This window comes from Glossina fuscipes, unplaced genomic scaffold (assembly GCF_014805625.2).
Source record: "Glossina fuscipes isolate IAEA_lab_2018 unplaced genomic scaffold, Yale_Gfus_2 59, whole genome shotgun sequence".
Classification (NCBI taxonomy): Eukaryota; Metazoa; Arthropoda; class Insecta; order Diptera; family Glossinidae; genus Glossina; species Glossina fuscipes.
The window spans coordinates 5733949-5761781 of record NW_023998431.1 but is presented as its reverse complement, the minus strand read 5'-3'; the positions used below and the strand labels follow the sequence as shown (position 1 = coordinate 5761781).

The 27833-nt window shown below is 34.1% G+C and overlaps 2 protein-coding genes across 2 annotated transcripts in view; both read right to left on the bottom strand.

The window, feature by feature from the left end:
• Window positions 1-879: 879 nt before the first annotated feature.
• LOC119637443 lies at window positions 880-1716 on the bottom strand. The gene is made up of 3 exons (XM_038033462.1): window positions 1468-1716; window positions 1091-1397; window positions 880-1022 (listed from the first exon to the last, which is right to left on the bottom strand). The coding sequence occupies exons 1-3, from the start codon at window positions 1714-1716 to the stop codon at window positions 880-882; spliced, it is 699 nt and encodes a 232-aa protein (XP_037889390.1).
• A 14311-nt stretch (window positions 1717-16027) lies between these two features.
• LOC119637389 (transmembrane protein 198) overlaps window positions 16028-27833 on the bottom strand; it is a 14446-nt gene continuing 2640 nt past the window's right edge. The window contains exons 2-6 of the mRNA XM_038033389.1: window positions 25675-25777; window positions 25091-25353; window positions 24864-25028; window positions 24522-24791; window positions 16028-22017 (exon numbers count right to left, since the gene is read on the bottom strand). Coding sequence (XP_037889317.1) covers window positions 21835-22017; window positions 24522-24791; window positions 24864-25028; window positions 25091-25353; window positions 25675-25777 — 984 coding nt within the window. The 3' untranslated portion in view covers window positions 16028-21834. The remainder of the gene's footprint in view (window positions 22018-24521; window positions 24792-24863; window positions 25029-25090; window positions 25354-25674; window positions 25778-27833) is intronic.

Below are 27833 nucleotides of genomic sequence, written 5' to 3'. Positions count from 1 at the left end.
AATTCAGTTTTATTAAAAATCAATATCCTGTCCTATCATACCATTTATATATATATAAATATTATATACTATATAAATAATATATTTAAAGTTTCAAAGTACATGAATAAAACTTTTTAAGTTCGAATTCAATCTTTTGCTTCAAACTTTACTCTTACTATATACCTTACGAAATTTGTACACTGCGAATAATAAAACAGCAACTAAAAATAGAACATTTATCGACCTTGGTAGGGCTGTGCTCTTTTGCGAATTGTTGCATTACTCGTTCCAAACTACGTAACAGTGACGATTCTATAAGATCTCAATGTCAAAATACATTCCTATCATTTGCAGTTGTAGTAAGGGAATGATTGGATCTCTTTATAATTGTGGGAACCTTACCTTAACGACCACAATAACTTTTCTTTTTATTATTGCGTTTTGCAAATAATTGCATATTGTGTGATTATAAAATTCATATAAAAAGTAATTGTTTTTTATGGTAAGGTTTCTCATATCTGATAAGGAAGAAAAGGATTTTTCCGAATTCCCTAATCAAAATTTGTTACAACCAATTCCCTGTCATAAGCAAAACAAATGCGTTCATTTCAGTCAATTTCGAACAGTCTTAACTGGAAATTTTCATATAAGTTGTGAACATTTTCCAATTGAACCTATTCGTAGGGTATTAAAAATTTATATGTATTTATTGCATTTATTGTATTTATTTGCATTTTAGCCGCTTTGTTAAAGAAATCCATTCGAAACAATACATTATATATGCACGTCTATCAAATGTACACGAATGCTTTTCCGAAGGAAAACAGAAAAACATTGTTTTATTAGCGATTTGTGTATATTTGGGAGAAATAATTTTTTGTTTTTCCAATGTGTTCCCTAAAAGAAATCCAAAATATCATTTTCCAATTCGAGTAAAGGGAAATCGCTTGCATTTCCAAACACCCACCACTGCCTAAATATGTTCCGTATCAGGAAGATACGTGTTGTAATAAATTCAAAAAAATGAAAAAATAAAGCACCTAAGAGGAAAGATCATCAATATGAAGCATTAACAGAATTGATGAATAGAGCGTTTGGAGATCCTTACTTGAAGTTAGTAATGCACACGATGCCACTAACACTTCTGACACTGAAAGTTGTTCATTCGGACTTTGGTTAATGTTCTCCATGCAAAAGAGAACTTGATGTAGCACTACATGTGCCAAAGGTATCAAAGAGGCACTAAAAAGTATATGCTTAATTATAGCGCCGAGGCAACGTGTACAGAAAGTGTTTATCATTCGTTTGATGCTAATTTTTTCATCTGGTAGATTGAAAATTTCTTTGCATATTTCGCAATGATTATCTCTTCTATGCATTATCCATCTTTTTAGACATTGCAAATGAACATGCCCCTGCAAGTGGATGAATATTATTTAACGCCAAGGGAAAAACTTAATGATGAATGAATGAATGAATACTTACCACGCTGCCCTTGCAATGACATGGACACTGAAGTATTTGCATATCGCTGCGATTCCAGCGACATATCCGACATGAATTGCCAAATTCGTTACACGACTGTATTGATTCAATAGACTTTTGCTCTAGCGCTTCAATCTGTGGCCTAATCGGCGGAACGGGCGTTCGATGATCACTTCCAACAGTTACACTATTATATAAACGTATAGCTGTTGTCTCTGATAATGTATGCACAGCCGGGCTAGTAAACATTATCGTATTATTTGAATAGATCCAAAAGGTTAGAATTTTTGACGGTGGTGGGGGTAATGGCGTCGGGTTAGTCGGTTTTTTACGGCTGTTGGAATTCAATAAAACAATAAATTTTGTAAATTACTTTCTGGGGAAAGATTGTTAAAATTTTTTTTCTAATTATTTGATTTTTCTAAATTGTAACAATTTTCAAAACGGGTACATTATGCAGTTGATACGTCTTTGTACGTATGAAACGGATACTCTACGTCAGAGTTGATAAATGGATAACAATCGTATGTTTTTTAGCACGTTAGTGGTGATAAATTGATAACAATTATAAGTTTTTTAGCACATTCCGATAGGTTTACAGATATTACGTTTTTATTTTAATAAATCATAAAGAAATATATTAATTATTTTATTTTGAGGTTTTCAAAAACAATAGCGCTCGATTTTGTTTTCTCATAAATTGTCCAAGATATAGTGATAAAAATTTCCACATATATTTTCTAAGAATGACCCTATGCAAACATGGGAAAAAGCAGTCACTTCAACAAAACATTTCATTTTTTTGGGACATTATTATGCCCATCACCGAAGGACGGTTGCAACGCCCAGAGAAGGAAGCATCAGAGACGCCACAAAGTATATATATTCTTGATTAGCGTCAACTTTTAAATCGATTTAAGCATGTCCGCCTGTCTGCCTGCCCCTCTGTCCGTCTGTATATTCTTTGTTGTAAACGTTCTCCGGGCCGTAAAAATTAAACTATTGACTTTAAATTTAGTAAAAATAGTGGAAGTTTTGCGCGCAGTTTTATATTGAAAATGGACCAAATCGGTCGAAGCATACGCCCACAGCACCACGGGAACTGAGAAGACCTCTGTTTTTCAAAGGGATTGAAAAATTGTTTTTGCTCATTACTCATAAATTATACCATAAATAAATGTACAAAAATTTGAACGCATATTTTGTGGGCAATGCAGTAGCATTTGTGCACAAAAATGGAAAGTTGATCACGCCTATCCAATAGTATAATTTATGAAAATTGAATTATTTTTTCAATACTTTTATAACACACAGAAACAAGCTTCAAAAACTCCATAAAGTACACAAAGTCTTGGCCAGTTTCGAGTCTTGAATGCACCTAAACATGTCTCCCGGTTCGTCTGTTTGCTTGCGTAGCTTTTTAGTATATGTGGTAAACAGTCCCCCATTAGCGAAAATTAAGAGATATCGCCTAAAACTTTGCAAAAGAATTTGAATTTGGCCTGAACTTTTGAAAGGTTGAGAAGAACCCGTCCTGTAGCATCTACCACCGCACAAGCAGGAGGCAGACCAGGAGATTTTGAGCCGTCTATGTACAAAAGATTCCAACCAGTATTGTCCAATACTTGGGTTTTCTCAGCTATTAGATTCCTGAAGACGTAATTTGGAGTATCTTCTTTCTTGTGCATAGACAGTGAGATGTCAAAAGAGCAGTCTTTCAAAATCCAGGGAGGTTTAACACCATTTGCGATGCACAAACAATGGTCAATTGCAGATGGTGACTTTGGAATTTTCTTCGCAATAATAATCTTTCTTACGTCATCACCGAGAATGGATTTGTTTGAATTAAGAAGCTTAGGGACTATTTTAGCTTTTAACTCATACAGTCTATTTTCTAAGGTTGGGAGACCAGTTTCAATTATAATATTACTTATGGGCGTCGTTCGAAAAGCATAACAACTTGCTCTAACGGCTTGGCTTGGTGATAGACCGGTTTAAGGATGTTGATATTAGATTTGCAGCTATTGCCATAAATTATCAAAGCATAGTCAATCTTGCTTAACACAAGCGTTTTAGTAAGATAAGCAATAGTGTTAATATGCGCATGGCTTCTCCAAGCAACGTATTGTATGAAATTTACCCTTGTTAAAAGGGAGTTTTTTAAACGAAGGCAGTGTGCTTTCCAACGATAATTGTTTGAAAACGTGAGCCCGAGAACATGGAGCGTCTGCACATTTAGTACTGGTAAGCCGTTAATATGCATCAGTAGGTTTCCTGCATCGCACATTTGTTTTCGACAAATGTGCATTTTTTTTGATTTTTGTATAGAGATTATAGCTCCTGACGAGTTTGCCCATGTGGAGATCTCACATGCAATAGATTCGAGGATGTTGATTGCTTTCGTGTTGTCTTTTTCTTTTGTAAAAATGTATACATCGTCCGCGTAGAGACAATGTTCCACTCTTGGTACACGGTAAAGAATTTCGCTAATTTCGTTGAAAGCGATCTGGAAAAGCGTGACAGAGAGAGGAGATCCTTACGGAATCCCATTCTTTAGCGGAAAGGAATCAGAAAGATGATTGTTGATTCTAACTTTGAACCGCCGATGCGACATGAATGATTTGATGTAGTTGAAGAATTTGGGTCCAACATTCCATGATTTCAAAAGTCTTAAGATAACATGAAGACCACCTCTGTCAAATGCTTTTTCGAAATCAATTGAGAGAATTGTTACGTGATTTCGTTCGGAAATTGCTTTGCTTGTGAAATAATCAATATGTAACAGAGCGTCGATGCATCCTCTACCCCGCTTGAAACCAACTTGTTGCTTTGTTATCAGGTTCTTGGATTCAAGAAACCAAGATAATCTAGATGCCATAATCTTCTCTAAAACCTTAGAGAGGCAAGATAAAAGAGAAATTGGGCGATAATCAGATGCGATGGAGACATTTTTTGACTTTGGAATTGGAACAACTGTTGCCATTTTCCACATGTAGGGTATATGACCAGTCATAAATACCGTATTATATAGGTCCAGTAATTTCTTTTTACTAGACTTAGACATAGCACTGATCATTTGGTATGAGATGCGGTCTAGATCAGGTATCTTCCCCTTCAAATTGGAGCGACAACTTCCAAGTTCTGAGGTAGATACGCTATTTTCCAGGAACATGGCACATCTATCGATATTATTTGAAGGAGATATTGGAGTCCTTTTATTTTCAATGAAAGCACTGGAGAAGTTGCTGTCAGAGGAGTATTCGCACCACACTTTTCCAAAGTAATTAGAAATCTCATCTGCGTCAGTTAAAGTTCCATTGGGAGTGCAGATGGCAGAAATTTGGTTCAGGTTTGAAGTCCCATTAAGTCTGTTGATTTTGTTCCAGACAAGTTTCATTGATGTATTTCTGTGAATTCGTCTCGAGAAAAGTTCGAAACTAAGTGCCTTTGATTTCCGTAATTCCTTCCTGAATAGAGCATTGGCCTTTTTGTATAATAACAAGTGATTCTGATCAGGACATCTCTTAAAGCGGTGCCATAGATCCATTTTATTTTTCCTCAAAAACGAAAGCGTGTTGTTCCACCATGGAACCCTAGCTCGTTTAAAAGAGATGTTGGATTGAGGAATAGAAAGATGAGCAGCCGTGCGAATCGATTTAGACATAATAGCAGCATCATGGTTGCAGTTTCCGTTAAATGGCTTTGAGTTCAAAAATGACTCCATCTGTTTGGAGTAATTGATCCAATCCGCTTTATCTAGGAGGAATTTGGCCTGTTTTGCTGGAGTAGCAGAGGACGTTGAAAGTTTAAGATCGATTATGATTGGAAAGTGATCACTATTATGTAGATCATCAGAAATAGACCAGGACACCAAAGGAAGAAGTGATGGAGAGCAACATGTTAAATCAATATGTGAAAAAGTATGATGAGTTGAGAAGTGCGTTGGTTTTCCATCATTTAAAACGCAAAGGTTGCTTTGAAAAAAGGCCTTTTCTAAAACAGTACCGCGAGTGTTGTTCACTGTTGAGCCCCAGATGGTATTCCAGCTGTTGAAATCGCCGCATATAATTAATGAGGGGGAAAGTACGGAGAATAAACTGTAGAGTTCTTGCTGAGAAAACGATTGCGAAGGTGGAATATAGAGCGAAAGCACTGTAAATTTTATATTTAACATTATTTGTATCGCTACGGCTTGTATATTTGAGCTTAAATTTATGCGTTTGTGAGGTATACTTGATTTTATAAAAACACCTACTCCTTGTTTGGAATATGAATTTTGATCAGCATTCGTGAAGTATCCAGTATATGATTTGGGTGGAATAGGATTAAAAGAGGTTTTACAATGGGTTTCTTGAAGCGATAAAAAGGTTGGATTAAAATCATTTATGAGTGTACGGAGTTCATCAAAATTATTAATAAGTCCCTTAATGTTCCATTGTAGAATTTTAAAAACTTTATTTAATTGTAATGACATGTAAGCAGAGTGGAGGGAGGGTTAAGTTGACATGTCAGCGTCTCCGTCGAGAAGGTCACTATAGGAATTTTTCGTGAATGATTTATTCTTACCAGCAGAATAATCTGTATTTAGGTGATTTGGTACATTTGAAGCGCAACGGGTTGGCGCACGTGAATAATTTGAAATTGAAGGTTGATTGAGGGATGAAAGAATGGATTCATTAACACTTGTGATTTGTTGAGTAAAGTTGAGAGCTGGAGATTCTGGAGAATTTGGTATATTAGATTTTAGCAAATGTGTTGTTGTTTTAATTTTTTCAATATTTGCAGTTGCTTTGGTTTTCGAAGGTTGATTAATGGATGAAAGAATGGATTCATTACCACTTGTGATATGTTGAGTAAAGTTGAGAGCTGGAGATTCTGGAGAATTTGGTATATTAGATTTTAGCATATATGTTGTTGTTTGGATTTTTTCAATATTTGCAGTTGCTTTGGTTTTTTCAATATTATCTTTGGCAAGTGATGTAACTGGTTTCGCAATATAATTTTTGGTTAATGGTGGAACAGGTTTTTCATTGGAAGCTGTTGCAGTTAAAGTCTTACTAGGCTCGATTTGCGAGGCAACAGCAGCATAGGTATTACTTTTGCCAATTCCATGGGCTACAGATGGATTTCTTTCCCGGTATGTGCGTCGCGCTTCGCCCATGCTACAGTAATTTTCTGTTTTGATTTTCAATATTTCACGCATCTGTACAAAACGTGGGCATTGTTTGTCTAACGCTGAGTGTTGATCATTGCAATTTATGCAGAAACTACGGGTACAGCTTTCAGTATGTGGAGGATGACCACAGTTAGCGCAAGATGCAGCATTAGTGCATCTTTTTGCCGTATGACCCAGGCGTTGGCAATTTTTACACCTCATAGGATTTGGGATGTATAGTTCTACTTTCCATTTATACCACGCCACATCAACTGTTCGCGGTAATCGATAGCGATCAAAAGTTAAAATAATCCTTCCTGTAGGAGAGCGTGTTTTTCCGTCGTCATTCAGTTTGGTTAATTTATATGCTTCAGTCACTCCTTAAATGCCCATTTCGCGAACAATTTCATCTTCCGGCACATGCTTTAAGCAAGGGGCATAAATTACGCCTCGAACCGAGTTAAGTTTCTCATGTAGTTTAGCTGAAATAGCACATAGATTAGCTAAAGAATTGGCCTTTATTAGTTTTTCGGTTGCGCGCGGGTTCCCAGCGAGGACCAGTAAATTCCCATCGCGTAGAATCGAGATCGAGACGATGTATGTTGTAATGCTATCTAGAGCTTTTTTTATAGCAAAAGGGCTAATTTGGTAAATTGTTATTCGAGCATCGGTTGAAGAAATAACAATATATTTTTTATCAATAGGGATTATATCGCTGATCGGCAACACCGGAAAATCTGATTTTTTACTTTTTTTTCTTTGGGGGGATGTATCACTTAATAGATAAAATCTATTCGGGTTTTTGTCTGGCGGCCCCGGGGCCATTATGCCTTATTGTTGTCTATTTATTATTATTTTTGAAATAACCACTCACTTGAAAAGGTTTGGGAACTGTGCAAGAAGGTTGGGAACTACTAAAGAAAAGTGTCAAAAGTTTTCAATTTTTTATTTTTTTTTATTTTGTTTTTTTGTTTTCTATTTTTTATTATATATAGACGAAACAAAAGCACATACGCGATATCCGCGTTAACCAGTTTTAGCAATAACACTGAAAAGACAGAAGTTAAATACACAAAAACACCGAAAACACCGAAACAATTGAAAAAACGCAGACGAATAGAAAACACGCACTACACTGAACACAAGTCGACTCGTCTATGAATTCGTTTTTTAATAATATATATTTATTAATAAATTTCCTTACATCGTAACAGATTGCTAAAACATTACAGTAGATGTAAGTATGGTATTACAGCACATAATCCACATTTAATTGGCTCTACTTTGTAACGTCGTGTGTTTATTATGCGTTTAAATTTTGTGACCATCATAAGCTAGCTACCAGCTTTCGTGAAAAATTGATAGTATAGTTTCATTGTAAATTTTGCTTCGGAATATCAAATTTGAGACAAAATGACGAAAAGCATACGTTATGCTCCTTTTTTAATCCAATAATACGAAATCGAAAATTGCTTTTAATAAAGAAGGTAATATGGAAGAGGGAAAATATCTAGTTTATTGATAGTTGCAGGCGGGCCACGGTACCGATTTTAATAATTTTCAAGTCTAATCTCACCAAAGTAATAGAAGTTACTGTAGACCAATTTTGTTTTTAACAAGGGGTTTCCAGTTTGAAATGGTGTTTTGAAAAGACAGACAAAGCTACATATGTACTTTATGGCATCTTCAATGCAATAAATAATATAAAATACTTAATACTTGTAACTGAAAGAGGATCTGCAAAAAGTAAGCAGAATTCATTTCTAAAATAGTTTCATTTATTTTCAAATGAAATTCGATAATCAAATATTGAGGCCATTAAATTTTAAATTTTAATATAAATAATGCATCTCAGAATCGCCATGAGTTGCATAAAATAATTCACCAAGGTAAAAGTTCGCCCGTCTTTCTCAACGCCTCTCTATCGGGCTTACAATGCAGTGCTGAAGAATAGTATTGAGATCAGTTAAAATCTTACAAAAAATCCAGCTTCCGCATATCGAAAATGAATCAATTTTTCCAACTGCATTAGTTTATTGTTAACAAATACTTTTTTTATCTCTTTTTGCATAGCATTCATCAAGGACTTGATTCTCAATATAACTGAAGAAACTTATCTAAGTATAAAAGAAAGAAGTCGTTTGTTTAGATCGTAATTCACGGAATAACTTGCCTTGGATCTCTGCTGGTAGGACTTTAAAAGAGCTGTCGATAAAACAAGATAAGAAAAATATATTTGTCCACGCCCGAATCTTTTATACCCACCTCTATTGTTTAAAAAAAAGCTAAGAGAAGAAAGGGCAAAAATAAATCTCCTTACTCCACAATACTAGTTGCGCATGGCTGATTTTTAGCATTTTTGTAGAGTAAACGGATACATTCCTTTCTTGACTCTATTGTAGTTTATGCGTAAAGGACAAAAAGCACAAAGCCCTGAGATTTACTCAATTTATGTTGTACTGTGCGCATGTCCTATTACCGATTTGGTCCATCTGCGTGCAACGATTTCCAATGTTTTTGCTAAATTCGAATCTGATATCTCCATTTTTCCAATGGCGAGTACGTTTATCATAGCAATTGACAGTAAGGTGGACAGACGGACTGAAAAACATATGCGGAACGATTTCGATTTAATACTAATCAATAATACGTAGACTTTATACGGTTTCTGAAGTTTTTATGTTCTATAATATTAAATCGACGTGGTCGATTTATCCGTTTTTATACATGTGTTGCAGGACTGCCCATAGAATATAAATGAAAATTTTTATCGTTGTATTTGTTGTAAATTATAAGTAAGGAATAGATAATCAAATTTTGTTTATTTATGAGAACGAAGGTGGCCCCAGCTTATATTGTACTGTGGATGTGTTCTTTGATCAATTTCGTTTAATTTCGTTGATAGCCACGTGCAAGAACTACCATTTTTTCTGCCAAATTGTAAGTCGGACACAGACAGACGAACATGCTTAAATCAACTTAGAATATTACGTTGATTAAGAATAAATATACGTTACCGGGTAGCTGGGTACTGCAAATGTTTTGAATATATCCTTCCGTAATGGTAAAACTAGAGCAAAGCAGGTATATTCTTGATCAGTGTCAAATACTAAATCGAACTAATCGATGTCCGTCTGTGCAAAGTCTATTGTAAACATATTTTGGCAGAAGCATTGGAAGTTCCTGTACGCAAGTTGGTCTTGGTTGGTAACATCACGTAAACTCAAAACACCTCCGTTTTTCAAAGGAAATGAAAAATTGGTTCTTTGATCATTATTCATAAACTATATGAAATAAATGTACAAAAATTTGAACGCATATTCTGTATGCGATGCTGTAACATTTGTGCACAAAAATGCGAAAAATTGGCCTCGCCTACCCAATTCTTTCAATTTTTAAAGTCTTTTAAAATTTAATTATTTTTTCAATACCTCTATAACGCACAGAAACAAGCTTCAAAAACCCCACAAAGTATACAAATTGTTGACCAGTTACAGATGCTTCCTTTTCTTATTCTGCTTGCTGTGTGTCATGGTTATTTGTGAAGCCCTAGTTTGTAGTAGTCGAGCATGTCTTACTGTTTGTGTAAGAAAGTGTTTAAATAGGTATAACTAACTATCCCCTCCCCCAATATGCAAAGGCTATGATACAGATTAGGCCAAGATATCACAAGGAAAGTATGCAATGTTAATTGGGAATTCGGTACTCCTTTAACGTTTCGCAACAGACACCTCTGCCTTCACAGCGTTAATATGCGGTCGACCGAAAAACCCATCATTTCAACATAAGATTTTAAAAGTTTTGTGATAGCGTCGACGGGAAGATTAAGAATATACGAACCAAACTTGAGATTAACTCATCCATTAACAAGTTGCAAGGGGCCATGTTTGCGATAGAGAATGAACTGGAAAAAAACAAGCTATGAAAATAGTGCAGTGCCGATTCTCTCGTTATGATAGTGGTACTGATATTTTAATATTAGGCTAGACGGATCGGCGTGTGAATCTACCGGCGCACGTGATTAAAGGCGCGGGTTGCCGTAATGCAACGGGCATCAACACTTATCTAAATAAATAGAATGAAATCTTGGTGAAATTTAATAGCGTGGCTGTGAGGGATGTGTTATGGAAAAACTGTCTTGCCACACGTACGATGATCTTTTCGGACATAATTGGTGATGAAATACGTTCTCTACTCTACATTAGTGAATATCTACCGTCACTTTGCCTAAAGTTGAACTTTTTATGCAGGAAGATAATAGCGGTAAAATTACCAAATTCATGATCTTCAACAAGATTTTGCCCAAGGTAAATCTTACAACTCATGACGGCACTGTGATTTTTACACGATCTTAAACACGTATAGCGAAGTGTAATCTATTTCCAATATCTGGCTTATTTCGCTTACTATATCTCAGCTTTTTTTTGTTAAATTTATTGTAGTTAGCTTTCGTATGTACTTAATTGTAGTACTATTGGAATAACAAGTTAATTTGATTTGATGGTTTTCTGGTAATAATGTTTTCAGTACACTGCTTATGTTGTTGTACGGAATTTTCGTAATAACCATTTTCGTCTGTTGTACTCATTTTTGAATGCTGCTAGGTTTGAATCTTGGCTGCTAGTTCGATCTGTCTGAAGTATGATGACCTTAATCTTAACGTTGCACATCTGAACTACCAGAGTACTAGTTCTTTTAACAAGTTTATGAAACTCGATAAGCTCAGCAATCGTGTTGGGTGCAATATATTTGAGTTATTTGCTAAAGAACTATGTTCTTGACGCCGCTGTATGTTTGCCGGAGTATAATTTATCTAGGACTGACTGACTAGCATCTAGAGGTGGGGAAGTTGTTCTCTACATCTCGTTCAAACTGGATTTAAGGGCAGGGTTTCGAGTTATGGAGGGAGGGATCTGTGAATGTTTTTTAGTTGAACTAGGTCTCCGCAATAATAAATTGCTGAGTGGCGTTGTGTACTTGCCCAGAGGAAATATATTCGCTTTCGACAGAATGGACAATGATCTGATTGCCATCTACCCCAATATTACAATAACTGGTGATTTTAATTGCGATTTTTTTCGTCCGAGTATAGCCTTTAAGATATGAACCTTGTTACAGAAATGGTCTCTGTTGCAGACAACTCAGTAAAAAATAACACCCATTCCTGAACAGGGCTCCTCTTTTATACAGAATAATCTTCGACCGATTAGCGTCCTATCCTGCCTCTCGAAAGTTATGGAGAATATAATGAAGGGACAACTTGATTCATTTTTGAATAACAGTAATGCTCTGCAAGATGCCCAATTTGGCTTCCAGTGTGGACTTTGTACTTTGAAACTTTTAATCTCTATCATGGTGTCTATTAGGATTAACGTCAATGTTGGTATGAGCTGTGTTCTTATCGCTCTCGGTCTAACAAAAGCATTTGACAGAATCCCATCCACAAAGCTTACTAACAAATTATATGATAAAATCAGCTTTTCTTAAAGTGCTTGTAAGCTTATATCGTCCTATAGTTGAGATCGTAAACAGATTGTTTCTATGAACGACTCCAACTCTACTCTTACCTAGGCTATGTCTAGTCAGATTCCATTTTGGGCCACCTACTCTAGAATCTTTTCGTAATGATCTTAGGGATTTGGTTAGTAACGATTGCGCCCTTTTTGCGTAAGCAGATGATATTTTTCTGCCTTATCGGAATAATGCAAATAACGCATAACTTCTGCATAAATCTTCTGCATACAACGCAATATCGTACCCTTTTTGAGGTAGCGCTAGCGTCATCTAGCAGGAATCATACCGCAAAGCTTTTCTCGCCTTGTCGCCGTCTCATGGCGATTCTCTTCTCTGCATCACGGTTGTCATTGTTCTCCTCTTCAACGAACGAGCGTAAAAGGAGGTTATGGTACATTTTGCTGGAAATGCACATATTGATTAACGTTACTTAATGTAACTTGGTATTTAAAAAGAAAACGAAAAAAAAGTGTACTTACTTTTACCAATTTTCTTTTCATTTTCTTTGCAATTGGCAAATGTAATTTCGAGCACGCTTTACTTTTTTTCAAATTTTTGAAAATTTTAATAATTCATTTTCTAACAGCTGATGATGTTTTTCTTTTACATTATCTTCGGACAGATTATGCGGGACCAAACCATCTGCCCTGTTCACTTTGGCAATCTGCAGCAAATGTTGTTCGATGGTCGATCAGGATCGGTTAAGAGTGTTTGCCAATTCCTCGATTGTCTGACATGCGCTGAAACGCAAGACATTACTTTCCAGTCCTCCTATTAAATGACTTGAGACGATATTGTTTTCTAAACATTTTGGATATCATTCCTTACAATGAATAATGAATTCTTTAATTTAATTTTATTTTATTTCTGAAGTTAATTATCATTTATTGGAATTTGCAATATTTTGCATTTAATATACAATTTTTTTTAATTTTTAATTATCTACATATGAATTTTTAGATTTAATTTGTTGTTCATTAGTTTATTTTACATGTTATATCGTTCGATCGCTTTGAATACTTTACACGGTTCTATGCTTATTATGTGTGTCATAAATGAAAAGTAACAATACGGGCTACTTTTAAAATTCACATTTATATATATGTAGTTGTTGCTATATATGCTTTTAGTTTTTATTTATTGATTCACTTAATTATTTTTAGAAAAATATTTTTTTTTATCTTATTTAATTTTAAATATAAAATAGTAGATTTTTGGTATTTATTTATTTATTTATTTATTTATTTATTTTATTTTTTTTTTTTTGTCTTCGTTTTTGTTTTCATTTCGTTCAAATTTGCCATAACTAAATTAAAATTTCTTCCTTCTTTTTGTACTGCTATTTTTCACAAAGATTATGTCGTTAATATAAAGATTTGGTAATGGTACGGAATTTTACCTCTTCATAAGAAGAGAAAAATTGACGGTTCACCGGAATGGAAAAGTATAATGTCTCTGTCTATTATTTTTTTTTTTTTTTTTTGTTTTATTTATTTATTTCTTTTTTTTTTTTTTTGCTTGTGTAAATAATAAAGTGTAACAGAATTGCATTTATTGATTTATTTAGTGATTTATTCTGTTTTTCTTACAAAGAAAATAATGCGTATAGTGGCAGTAATTTAGAATACAGTAAAAACACACGTAATTAACTTTGTTTGCTTAATTGATTGATAATAAAATTAGTACATAATAGTTCAGTTTGGTTTAAGAAAAAATTGTATTATTATAGTGCACTGCTTCAGTCGTTTAATTGTAAACTGTTTAGAAGAGTAGCGATTACCGCTGAGTGTAGATCCGGAATTTATTTTCAAAAGAGTTTAGTTTCGCTATTTGAAGAATATTGTGTGAACACCATGCGACCTTACGCTTAAAAAGATGATCCAAATCCTATCTTGGTATTTACCTAAATATTCTAATACATGCAATTCGATCCTCGACGTTACATGTGGTTAATCGTCTCGCAAACTTCAAGATTTAATTAGTTCTCACTTTGATAACATGAGATATACATTTGAAGATTTAACTCAGCGTTTAATTTAAGCCTTCGATATTCAATATCTTACTTATAGAAGACATATTTGAAGAGTTAATTTTTAGCTAAAGTTTATACAAGTCTTGGAATCTATGCATGATAAACGGTCTCAAATATGTAACTTATATGTGAAATAGTTGAGTTTTCCAACCTATTAAAAGTGATGAACGGATTCGTAGACTTAATTTTTAATTCCCTCTTCAATGAAGTCGTCAAAGGTTTAAGTTGTAGAGAGCTGTCCTCAAAAGTTTACGTCCAACTATCTATTTCACGGTTTTAAAACTTTGAAATTCTAGGTTTAATAACTGATTTCGAAGAGTTAATTGAGTGATTGATTAAGTTATTAAGTCTCATTGCGGCAAATTGTCTCAAAGATATAATGAACGCTTTGCAAAAGAAAGTCGCGTAAAGGGTCTAGAGGAAGGTTAATTTTTATTTAATATTAAACTGTGATGATATACATAATATATATGCAATAATTGGGCTAAAAGCTATAATATTTAATGTTAACACAGAGTTATGTTAAAATCAAAAATTTTATTTTTAATTAGTGAAATTTTTACATTGAGTATGAGCTCGAGGATCTAACTCATAGTTTTACACATAGTTTTTAGTATGCGGTTAAAGGGTGCGAGGACCTAACTTTTACTTAAGCTGGGATTTGAATGCTTTTCGAATCAAAATGTTTTATCTTGTTAAAATAATATTTCATCTCCGAAAGTCAGTTACTTCGTTTGAAATATTTTCTTAACAATTTAGGGGTCGTATCATCCAATGATTCAAACGATTAACATATGATTTTTGTCTGTCTTTCTGTCTTTTTGTTATCTATTGTTAAAATTGTTAACTTAACTAGAAAGCAAAATCGAAACATTTAATGGGCGTGCTGATGCGACCATAAACGTGGTTACAAATTACTTAAACTGAAGAGAGATAACATACATAAAAAGAAAAATAAAAATAAAAAAAAATAATGACTTAAACTATATAGTGATGGTTGACAACACTCTTTGAAATTTGGCACAAGCACATACGTGTACCGCTAGCCCAAAAATGAATTCACCCTCAGACCAAACGTTTTCAAATGTTTACAATTATGCTTAAGGCGATGAGTATTCAATTTCCGCCCTAAAGCAAGTATAAGTTTCTTATCTTGGTTGTTATCCTTATCTAAATTTTGGTTTATATCAATTTTTTTTTTTTTTTAATATTAATATGTCGAAATTTAAAACCAGTTCATTACATACATGTATATCAATTTGTTTTTACACAATTACTAACTGATTTTTTCACAAATGAGCAATATTTACTATAATTTTCTTTAAAGCACACAAAAAAAAAAAACCAAAAAAAGAAAATTTTAAATGTTTCGAACAATAATATCTCGTCGAACGACGATTGTAGAATAGTTTTTGTCTTTTCATTTTTTTATTAACCCGTAATCACTTAAAACATTAATGCCACTAGCAGCTGGGAAGTGTTTGAAATTTTTGTTTTGTTTTGTTCTTTTGTTTGTTTCGTTTTCTTTTTTTTTTTTTTTTTTTTTTTTTTATTTTCAAGCTTTACAACGCATTTTCAGTTAATATATACAATATATCCATAATATTTCGTTATATAATGGGTTTTTATTTTATTTAATATTTATCGCTTATAATATTTTTTTCTTTTTATTGAGATAAAATATTAATAATATTGAAAATAATCCTTTAAAATAAATGCTCATTTTCAAAGAGGTTTAGTGTAAATAAAAGTTTTACAAAATTTTTAGTTACTCTTGGCAGTATTTTTCTTCTCCGTTTTCTTTCCTTTTTATTTTTTTATTATTATTATTTTTTTTTTAATTAATTAATTAATTCATATAATAATGAAATTTTGGTTTAGAATAATTCAAGAATTAAAAACTAATTTGTTTTACTATTATTACAAGTGTTCTACTTATGTACGTGCAGAAAGGTTAAGGAAAAATTTTGTAGCAATATTTAGGAGTTGAATAGAAGGAATTTCATCCTGATTTTCGAAATTAAATTCAAAAAATTTTATAGAAAATTAAATCGCTAAACATATGTTTTGACATACGATAATAATAAGAATGGAGATGATTTGGATGGAGATAAGAAATTGCAAGCGTCTATATACGATTACCTGGGATTCGGTAAACAGTTATACGTTAAAAAGCTTCTTGAAGTGCACGCATTATACAGCCTTCTTATCCCTACTCATAATGGATTTGTAAGTTGTTGATCTCTTACACATACATAGAATAAAAACAAATTACATTTAAGGTAAAGTTGAAGAGCCCTGTAATTACTTCAGGACAAGACATGAAGCACGTTTAGTAAGGAATTTATATTCCTCCTTTGGTCATATCAAGCATTGTTGTGAATATTGTAATGATCAGACAGCAAACTCTCGATGGTTGTATGATTTTAAATAACTTCGAACGGACATCGTTGGTGCTGAACGCAAATTGACAACCAAAAAAATTGTTTATACCATTAAGCTTTGCAAAACTCATCTCAACACTCGAAAAGTGAAGTTGCAGCACGTAACAGCAGACATCGTAAAGAATTAAAAAGGTAGTGCATTCACTGTTTTGCATGAAAGCTGCAACATAAAAAAGTTACTTTCACAATGAATATCGCGTTGATTGACAGTGTTCTGTCACCGATAGTATAAATTTCATGAATTTAAATTAGAATTATTGCTTCTATTATCATCCTCTTGGGTCTGACTAATCTCTAGCGGCAATTATCTATTTATAAATGTTAAGAGATAAGGATCAAAGGTTGAGATCATTGCGGAAATTGAAGCGTATGTTGTAGGTTTTGAAAATTTTAATTTTATAAAAAAACATCGAAATGTTAGGGAAACGAGGTTAAACTGATGTTGCCACTCTTGTAGGAAGTTAGGTTGATGAATACGGTTACAGTTTTCCTACGGCCAATCTGTTGTATAGACAATAAAGTGAATAATTTGCATCCGCTGTTTCAAACCAACATAAATTTTAAAAGTTTCCCCATACTGTTAATTTGACGGAATTTCGATTTTGGCATCACTTGAGGCAGACTGCATGCCGTTACGTTTGCAGCTAGCTTGCGTTCTTTTCATAAGAAGAAGAGACGAAGAAATGAAAAAACTTTTATTGATTGATTATAGTGCAGGGTACTTGATAAAATTTTCTGGGTGGATGTGACCAGCGAAATCATAAATGATGAAAGTATATCTTTCGAGACGCCGAACAAAGAAAGAAATCAAGTTAATATCAACATTTCATTCAATTGCTATGAAGGCGTCGTATTTTCATGTATTTCCTTTTTAAGGTCATGTCAGTCAACAATCAAAATTATGATATTTTTGACTCGGCTTGCGAAGTTTGCTTTGCAACCGGAGAAGAGTGTATGCCCCAACAAAACTTGCTAACAGCGATTTTCATGCTTTACACAATTTGTGTAATAAGTATGAGCAGATGTATTTTAAAATTAAGAAGACCTTGGAACAGATCTACGTTTCATTGGACCTATCGATTCGGTGTTTTGATACCCTATCTCATTCGCGGCACATCGGTCCTTAAGACTGCACTCAGAAGGATTTAACATGGAATTTATGATCTTTTTTACTACCGATCGATTTAGTGAAGTTCATCCGTCTAATTTCTGCTCATATATTTATATTCAACCCATGCGTCGGAATTTGCGAAATTTAATACACTGATATGTCTTGGTCCCAAGGACAAAGCCATTGAAAATAAATTGGTTCGGACCATTTTTATCATCAATGTCCATAAACCCGCCTCATTTAAAGCAGTATATATGCGAAAAAAAAGAGAAATATTTTATTACTTTCCCACAACAGCAATAGTATTTTGGCATAGTATTTTGGCATAGTAATGAACGTTTTTACAAAATGCACGTTTTTACGTTGAAATCATTTGCCCGTTGAAATCAAGACCTAACAAGTTTGCACCAGACAGCACGCGTCCCAAATAAGAGGTTTCATGAAAAGTTAACTTTTATGTGGGGACAAGATATAATTTTTGATACTTTATCACAAATATAGGCGAAAAATAGTAAGTGCAGATATCGTAGCACTTGCATAAAAAATAAGCATAATAATAGGTAGTATTATAATGATAAATAAGTGTTCATATGGTAACGAACTAGAATTTTTAATATTTTACGACGAATATAAATGAAGGATTGTATTAGGCAGAGTGACGTAGGGAGTTTATTAGTCGACAATATTTTAACATGTTTTTGATAAAAAGTAACGTCTATCGTCCCCTCGATTAGATAGACTTGTAACTTGCTTAGGGAAAAATTGTTTGCTCAACTAATCGGATGTCGTCGATAAATGATTTTAATATAACTGCATACCTTGCCTTAAGGCTCATTAAAAAATAAATGCATTTTTGTAAACGAAGTTTCATGTAAATATGCCCATAATGAAATGCCTTCTACATGGTCATTATTTTGGATTATCTACGCGTTACCTTAGGGCTTTCTAAAAATTTAGAGAAAAATATTGAATAGAGAAATAAAGTAATTGAAAAAAGAAATAAAACAAAATTCCTTCTCAGCTTTACAAAATTAACAACACAAGTAACAAAGAAAACGCCATAGTCGACTTAGGCAGGTATTTTTGAATACCCACCACTAGTTAATGCATATTCAAACTATATTTTTTTTATGTACTTATATACAGAAGAATTGTGATCTTATTTCTCTTTAGAGAAACTTTCAAATTAGCTTTTCAAACGTAACTTTTGAAATGTCAGCATATGTGCAATTAATAGAGTAAATGTTTTAATAATACTTTTGTTGAAGAGCGCAGAGTGTGAAAGTAGATGTAATGCACTCTTATAAAATTGGCCAATTGCTTTCCCCGCCTGGTGAGATATTTGCCGATCTCGCTATCGATCATCTATCATCATCATCATCATCATCATCATCATCATCATCGTCGACAACAAGAAGTCGCCAAGGATGTCCCCATAAATATAACGAACGTATCCTTATCATCTGGTAAAGACACATATGTACACGAGGATAAAATAACTGTAGCTTGGCTACAGAGTCTTTGCGAATTCTATAGGGACAAATGCCTTTCCAAAAAGAAACACTTTGCCTTAAAAACAATTAATTTCAATAGAAAGAAAGGAATTTAATAAGCTTTCCGGTAACGGTGTCCAGACGCTTTGCTGATTTTTGAGTGTATCAAGAGCGACAACTTTTATACAAAATTTCAAAGCCGCGACCAAAATTCCAACGACAGAAGAATTGTCGTTGCAAATATATATGCACGTCTACACTTGTCCTTTATTCAAGCTAATTACACGCTTTGTGTGGCCTCGCATGCAGATTTAAATGCATATGTGAACATTAAACGCATCTCATATATTTTGAGCGGTGGGCACAAAAAGTTACAATCGCCTTAAGGCAAAGATATGTCTGTAAAAAAAGTATAGAGAGAGCCATTGCTTGATGAGTTGTGTGACAAGTGGGGGCCGTTTTGTGCAAAAAAATAAACATCATCCACATCCATGGCTTGAATTTTATATCAAACGAAGTCAATCTATATCATAATGGTGAAAGTAGCAGCCTTTTTATTTAACCCAACTAACACGTCAGCGAAACTGTCACTCGTTGTAGCTGAAGTGGTTGTCTTACTATTTTCCTGGATAATACCTCCATTAATTGAGACCATTTTTGTCTCAGTATTGTTCAAAAAACTTTAAAATTGGTTTTTAGAAATTTCTGGCATTTCCTAGGATTCCTAAGATCAGCTATTGTTCGAATCTTTGTTTATTAGGCCCATTTTAAAATTTATATGATATTATCGCAATCATTTTCTTTCTCAACGTTTAATACATTGCCAATTGCCACTGCAAATAGATAGATTTAAGTGGATTTGCTAAATTCGTTCTTACTCTTAATATAATTAAGAATAAAGTGAATAACGAGATCTGAAAAAAAAGTTAAGCCTAATAATAACAAGATGATGTGTATTCGCTCGTGGCCTTGTTAAGCGAAAATAGGAATCCTTAAAATAATAAAATGAAATTAATAGGTACTCTCCCCAGCCCAGGATAATAAATTTACGATATATATCAATATGAATAACATTGAATTGGGCGACTCAATCGTCAAACTTCTTGACTTAAAAGGGAGTATTGAATATTTTGGAAGTATTGCAATTTTTTGTATCTGAAAAGGCAGTTACCTGTTGGAAGCTTATACAAAGATGCGAGCCAAGATGCTCCTTTTAATGGGTCAGCCATTCCGAGTAGGGATAACCACTAAATTGAAGTCTTAGGCGGTTCTGAGAATTGTTTATGGCGACCATAACGGGCAGTGAGCGGCTTAGGTGACTCTAGTTAATGAATGGGTTTCCAACTTTTTTGACTTAGTTAAAGGTGATTCTACCATAGGTGCTCTACAGAACTATTTAGCTTTCATAGCATCCTTACCTATTTCTCCTGAAGGTGAGTCTGTCAGTTTATTATAGGTGCTGGACAATATACATGCAGAGGTTTTAGGTATCGTTCCTAACATTCGTGCATTTAAAATACCCAATATTCTATCTCTTTCGGTCATCTTCTAACCCCAATAATTTGAGACCATCATAACCCTTCCGCCACGTGCCCGGGATGCCTGAACAATGGAAAAAAAAAAAACCAATGACGATCGAATGTAACCTGAATGTTAACCAGTAAATTGTTTTGACCTCATTTTCTTTACGGACTGCTGCGTAGATCAAACATTTGATGGCTTTCTGGACAGCAAATTTTTTGACTGGAATACAAATCACTGACATATTGTCTCAACGAACTATAAAAACTGCCATTTACTACGGAAGCATTGAACGGACACACGAACATTTAAATACACGGACATTTTAGGATACGTATGTACGTCGAGTGGCATCGTTAAAGCGAATAATTGGAACGACGATAAAGAAACTTGTATAAGCTAATTTTAAATTCTTCAACTAAAATACGAGTAAATTATAAAATTAGAAATTAAAATGAAATCAATTTAATGCTAAATTATATCACCCGAAGAGCAAAAAAAATGTATTTAGGAAGAAGAACTAAGGTCTTAAGCGTTTGATTCACACGAAGAATGAAATTGGTAAAAAACGATTGAGAGAAAATGTTAGCAGCACTTTTGCTTTGTTGGTTTATTTTTTCAATTTTTATTTGTTTATTTGCTTTTCTATTATATTTAATCAACTAACTTCATTCGTTTTATTTTTGTCCTCACATTGTTTAGAGCCGTTTTCATAATATCCAGTCAGCTAAGGATTAATTTTGTACTTTAACCAAATGATCAACTTTAACCCCGACATTATAAAACTGGCGTTTATTCGATAATACAAGTTAAATGAATTCTCTTTTCTCTCTTTTCGTTTTTTTTCATTCTCTGATCGTGTTATTTGTTACTTTCGCGAAATAAATAAATTTTTTTTTTTTTAAACTTTTACACAGGAAACCTGATTAAGCTGCTTTTTAAAGTTTTTTCTTTTTTTCTGTTTCTTTAAATTTTTAAAAACTTTTTTTTTTATTTGCGCATAATAATACTTACAATACTAATAGCTTGGCTGTGTGTAAAAGGATTTCATTTGTCTTTTAATTCGGAAAGACTTACATATAATTATAAGCCGTTTGTTATGCTATGTCACGTACAATTTCAATTTTATCAAACATATCCGAATCGGGCGGTATTGTCGTGAAATGAGTACGATCGCTACGAAAGGTATTACGTTCATTGGAGCCAGTTTTCAGAGAACGTTCCGAAGGAGTTTCCGTGCCGCTGAGCTGTATGCGTTTCTGTAAAGCTGAAACGAAATTCTACAACGAGAAATTGCAACTGAATGAATTTTGCGTGTCCCGTGTGCATTAAATTTCTATATACATTATGTCAAAAAAAATACCAGGAATTACAAAAACAAATTTGATACTTCGTACTTAAAAGCTGACTATATACGAACGAGTGGTTTTGTTACGTTTTCAGGCGCTAACGTGAACTATTCATTCGCATTACTTAAAAAAGTAAAGAAAATTATCAAAAATTGAGTACATTTTCTAATTAATCAGTTATTGTTTGCTTGAAATTCCTGAAATGAATTTACTTTCTTTGACTTGCAAGAGCTATCATTAACTATCTACTTTTTTTTTTTTTTTTTTTTTGTAATATGATGCAATTACTCTGGGGATGTTCTTTATTCGTGTAACACGATGTGTTCCAAAAAAAGTGAGGAAAGAGAATGGGTGGATATGCGATGCGGTCCCAATTGGCAAGATCAATGCCTTTACCGACTAAGCATTTACTGTAATTATGATCGAATTAAAGCCTACCTCACTTGAAGTTTGAGTTCGCGAATTAATTCCATTGAAAGTAGGATCTATTCGAAGTAGTACACTCGGGCCGATGTTCTAATCAAGGGTTGGAACAGATTTTATGAGCGCTACGCTCCTTCTTTGCATTTTCTTTATTTTAGTCTCATGCGGCTCAAGTCGCCTTCCTGATCTGATTCTCGATCTGACTTTTATAAGAGAGATTATGAGGTGGAGACAGAATGTGAGGTACACATTGGCAATATTCTCTATCTCTCTCTCCTTCTCTCTCTCTCTCTCTCTCTCAAACGCATCTATCGAAAATACATTGAACTTTGCAGTTCAAGTGATGTCAAAGTTCTACTGAATAGGAGGGAAACTCTCGTACTTAACTCAAATAACTACGTGGATGCATTGCACCTTTCATATGCCATCGCCTTGCTTCCTTTAAACTTTTTACAATATTCTTAGTGATTTCGCGTAACAAATTCCATGGCAAACACAGGACTTGAAGTAAATTCTTGATTTTTGATTCAATATATCTATCCATAGCAAAAATCGAGTTACGATCTCGAAAACAACTTACATAAATACTTGCTGTAAGTAAACTAGTCCACAAAGAAGGTCCTCGAAAATTACACCATACTTGGTTAGAGCAGGTGTGCCAGTCCCGCTGAAAATGGGACGAACGATTCCCGATGCTACTTCAGGTTATTGCGAGTTGTATGGACGTAATTAGTCATGCCGGTCTATCCGTCCGTCCGTTGTTGGAATTCTGTAAATCGCAAAAACTGAGGCAATGAACCGAAAGTCAATGTGTTTACGATTAGTTAGCTAGTTGCTGACAATCAAATTCTCTGCTTAGTAAGTCCGTTTGTGATAGCTTAAGGCTATAACTTCAAGAAAAGCCCTTTTTCGTGCAAAAATTCCCTATTTCAAGTAGTTATCTGCATTAGTTAAGTCAATGATCTCAACAAGACGCTCACAATAACAAACAATTAGGAAAGTTATTTTCGACTATCACCAGATTTTTTATATTCACCACATCCATCTTAATAAATACTAACGAAAAATCGAAAAAACTAAATTTCATTACTCTATAGTATTAGGTGCTCGCGAATATGCAAGTGGAAATTTTTATCGTCTGCCCGTCATAGTTTATGTATTTGTAGAGAGAAGAATATCCGGAAAGCCGAGATGTTCTCAAGTTATATTGTCCTGTCGGCGTGTCCTTGTACCGATTTACCTCATTCCTAATATTGACCTGTGTGCAACGATTTCCTATATTTTTACCAAATCTGAAACAGATGCCTTCGTTTTTACGATCGGGAGAAAGTTTATCATATGAATAAGCGGACAGCCGGACAGGCGGCACGCTGTGCCAAACAAGCCTACAATGATCCAGAATATGATGTTAGCTAACAATATGCGGACTGTATAGTCTCGCTGAAGCTTTTGTGGAACGTTTTCATAAAAGAATGAAATTTCAATACTCTGTAAATTTGAGTAGGCGTGGCAGACTTCCTCTATTTTTGCACCGGTTCTGCAGGGCCATCCATAGAATAGAATTGCTTATAAGTAACGAATAAATAATAACAAAATTCATTTTTTATTTTGTAGACAAAGATGTTCTGAGTATACGTTATATTGTAGCGACCTGCATACAAAACCTTACAAGATTTTTGCAAAATTTGAAGCCGTAATATAAACTTTCGTGACCAGTGTAATGTTTACCACGGACAAAACGTGGACGGACAGACGAATAGAGGGACATACCTAGATCAATTCAGGATTTGGTAGTGATCAAGAAGGTATTTAGACTTTATAGGGTAGCGAATGTTTATATTCCTCACCTTTCGGCAGACGGTACAAGAAAGCAACTATGTTTATGTAACACACTTAACTAACGATTATATATCTGATCTGTCTTGAGACGAGCGTGCAGGTGCAGCTTTCTTACCTATTAAAATTCTCTCCTTCTCTACTTCTTTTTTGGTTATGTATTATACTTTACTCACCTGAGAGATAATGTCACCGCGAGCCGTTCGTATTTGATATAAATAGCGAAATTTACGCTGCCTGGCTTCTTCGCGTGTTTCGCGTGGTCTAGCCTGCATGCGTGCGAGTTGTTGATGACGTTGCTGCAGTAAACGCTTGCGGTGATCCACGCCCCAGGCGGTAATGAAACACTGGATCATTATGCTGATAATAATCGCCACGGGCCAAGCGCAAATCAATATGCCACCGTAGCAAGCTGGCGGATTAGGATGAGGCTTCATATTAAAAATCTGCAGGAAATTTATGAAAGTTTTTTTTTTACTTGAAAGGATACTAAGCCATTAATAATGTTTATGCCGTACCCAGTGCGTTAGTTCTAAGCCATGTAAGAAAAAATCTACCGATGTTATGATCATCGCAGACCCCACTACGCTTGAAGTTAAAATGGTAACATACTTGGCGCTGCATAATGTTAGAACGGCGAAAATACCGGCACCACCTATCAAAGCCACCGTAATTTCAGCATGCTGTTAATTTAAGTACACTTATAACTGTCGAGCCGTATGCAAAGGAACACCGAACCACTTACCCCAAACTGATTATCTGGCATCGTGGCCACGCACACTGTCATTGCGGCTCCGGCCAATAAAGCTCCAGCGAAAGCGCTTATTAGCGTAGTAGCAACAGGATATGTCGAGCCAAGAACCGCTCCCACTAAACCGGCTACTATAGCCAAAGCCGAATCCGTGGGTTCGCCCAGTATCGGTATATAATACTGACGGAACATTACAACACCATTCGCTCCAATAAAAAGCCCAGTGAGAAAGCCCACCGCTCTTAAGCAGCGATAGCCTTTGCGAAATTGAAAAAAAGAAAAAACAAAAAAAAAACAAAAAAAAGCACATTTAGAACCTACAGCTTATTTCAACTATGTACAACACACGACATAAAACCTATACGCATAAATAATATTAAATTTAAGTTCAACTTATGTTTTGTTATTAATTGTGTCAAGAGATATGATATGACCTTCAGTTTATGTGCAACAATATGTAAAGTGTGTATGTATTAGTTATAAATCTGTGTACATAAAGCTGCATTCAAGTGTTTTGCTCCGATGTGTGCTGTGCACGTAAATGCTATTGTTAATCATGGACTGTATTCTGTGCTTACCCAACAAGGCGTACACAATGCCGAAAACAGCTGTTATTGTCCATAATAGAGCAGCCAATGTATCGGGCGGTGAATTAGTGCATGGTGGACCTTCCAGGAAGCCCTACATAAAGAAGAAAAAGCATAAAAATTTTGTAATAATATTATCATTGTAAACAGGATAGCAATTCAGACAATGATAGCAATTCTTATGATGTCACTGCATTACAAACTAATCCTTGACCGGCGAATGCGTTTTGCATGAAAGCGAATTGGCTATCCGGTTATCTAAAATTACTTGCTCAATATGCAAGCAAACTCTTGCTACGGAGATTTTGATTTAAAAAAAATATGTGTCCGTAATATTATCGATTACAACTACGAGTAGCAACGAGATGGTAATGGTTTTCACATCAACTTAATGAACGAGCAAGGAGCGAATCACTGACAGAGCTAGCTTGGTAGAAACCAAACAATTGATAAGACGACTTATAATACGGTGTGAGATATATTTCAGAAATTTTCCCTAAAGTTAGCGTAACAAAGTTTAGATAATTCGGGTTAAGTAATAATAGTATGGCATTCATGCATCAGATCGGGAAAAACTTGATAATAATCAAACGACTATTTGGACACGTATATATAAACTTAAAATTTTAACCAATTTTAATAACAGAGTGTCGGACAAATCGATTTGTGTAGAACGTATTCTAATATATCTGTTTCCATACCTTTTCTACTTGTGTGAGTCAGCAAATCAAAAATAGATGACTCGCCGAATTGGGTTCTATACTATAGAATGCCTTCAAAATGAATAGTCTTTTATAGTTAGTAATGAAACAGCGGTAGAAAGTGCATCGTTTACACTTAAAATGTCTGTCGAAACAACTCCAATTCAAAGGGAAAGTGAGGCGTAAAGTGGACCGTTACAAAGATTTGAAAAAGTTTATTGTCTGTACTTCCGCGAATCTTGCAAATATAATCTATAGCCTCATATATAAGCAATTGATTTATCGAATAACTATTTATAATAAGCCAAGTTAAAGCAGACGACAGTTAAATAGCGAAAATAAAAGGTATCAAGTTTAAGCGAAAACAAAAATGAGAACGCAAACCTGTGACAACCAAAATAAAGTTATTTCATACACTTGTGATAATCTTTGCGCGAAATATTTTTAATTAATCAAATCCACGTCTGGACGTTTTGACCTGTTTTTCTTGGTTTCTCGTGTTTTTTTTTTTTTTTTTTTTTTGATATTCAACTGGTTTCCTCTATTTCGATAAATGATCGTTCGAGTATTCCATTTAGAAATTTAGATATTATCGGCGAAAATTTTATATGAAATTTTTCTATACTAACGTGAAATTTGCGATAAATATCAATGACTTTTGTCTTTCATATGATATATGTGATTTTTGTAATAAAGTTATGCGTTCATTTGTACTCTTATTCGCTATCACAAGCTTAAAAGCTGTAAACGCTTATAAAATACTTTGAACTTGTGCAGAATGGAAATTAAACGAAGATGATCTCATGATTTAACGACGGCACAATCATATTATAATTTTTTCATAAAAATATTTTACAAAACATCATCCCATTAACTACTATTTTTTTTTTGTTTTTTTTTTTATTTGCTTTTCTCTCTCTAGAAACAAAGTTAACGTTCATTAAAATAATTTAAATCTGAAAACGCAACGATAAGAACAGAGAAGGCAGCACCTACTTTGTGGCGCTTAAAGCATGCATTATCTGCCTAACTGTGTGCTACGTAAACTAGTAGAAAGAAAGAGAAACAAAAAAAGGGCCAGATTGTGAGGGCATTACAACAAAACTTCCTCGTGCGTTTGTATGTTTTCGTATATCGCAGTAAAATGCTAACAATATAACGATAGCAACAACAACAATAACAAGAAGAAAAGTAACAACAATAGCAATGTAAACTATTATTCAGACGACGCCATATATAAAATATGTAATAAAAAAGTAGGTCAATCTCAAATATGTTGAAGGATTTGTAAATGCAGAGAACTAGCGAATAGTTGGTGGTCCTTCTCACTCTATATAGATTGCAGTTAGGGCGAGATTTATATGCGAATATGTGTATATATTGTATGTATTACACTCACACTCACACACACACACACACACACACACACACACACACACACACACACAC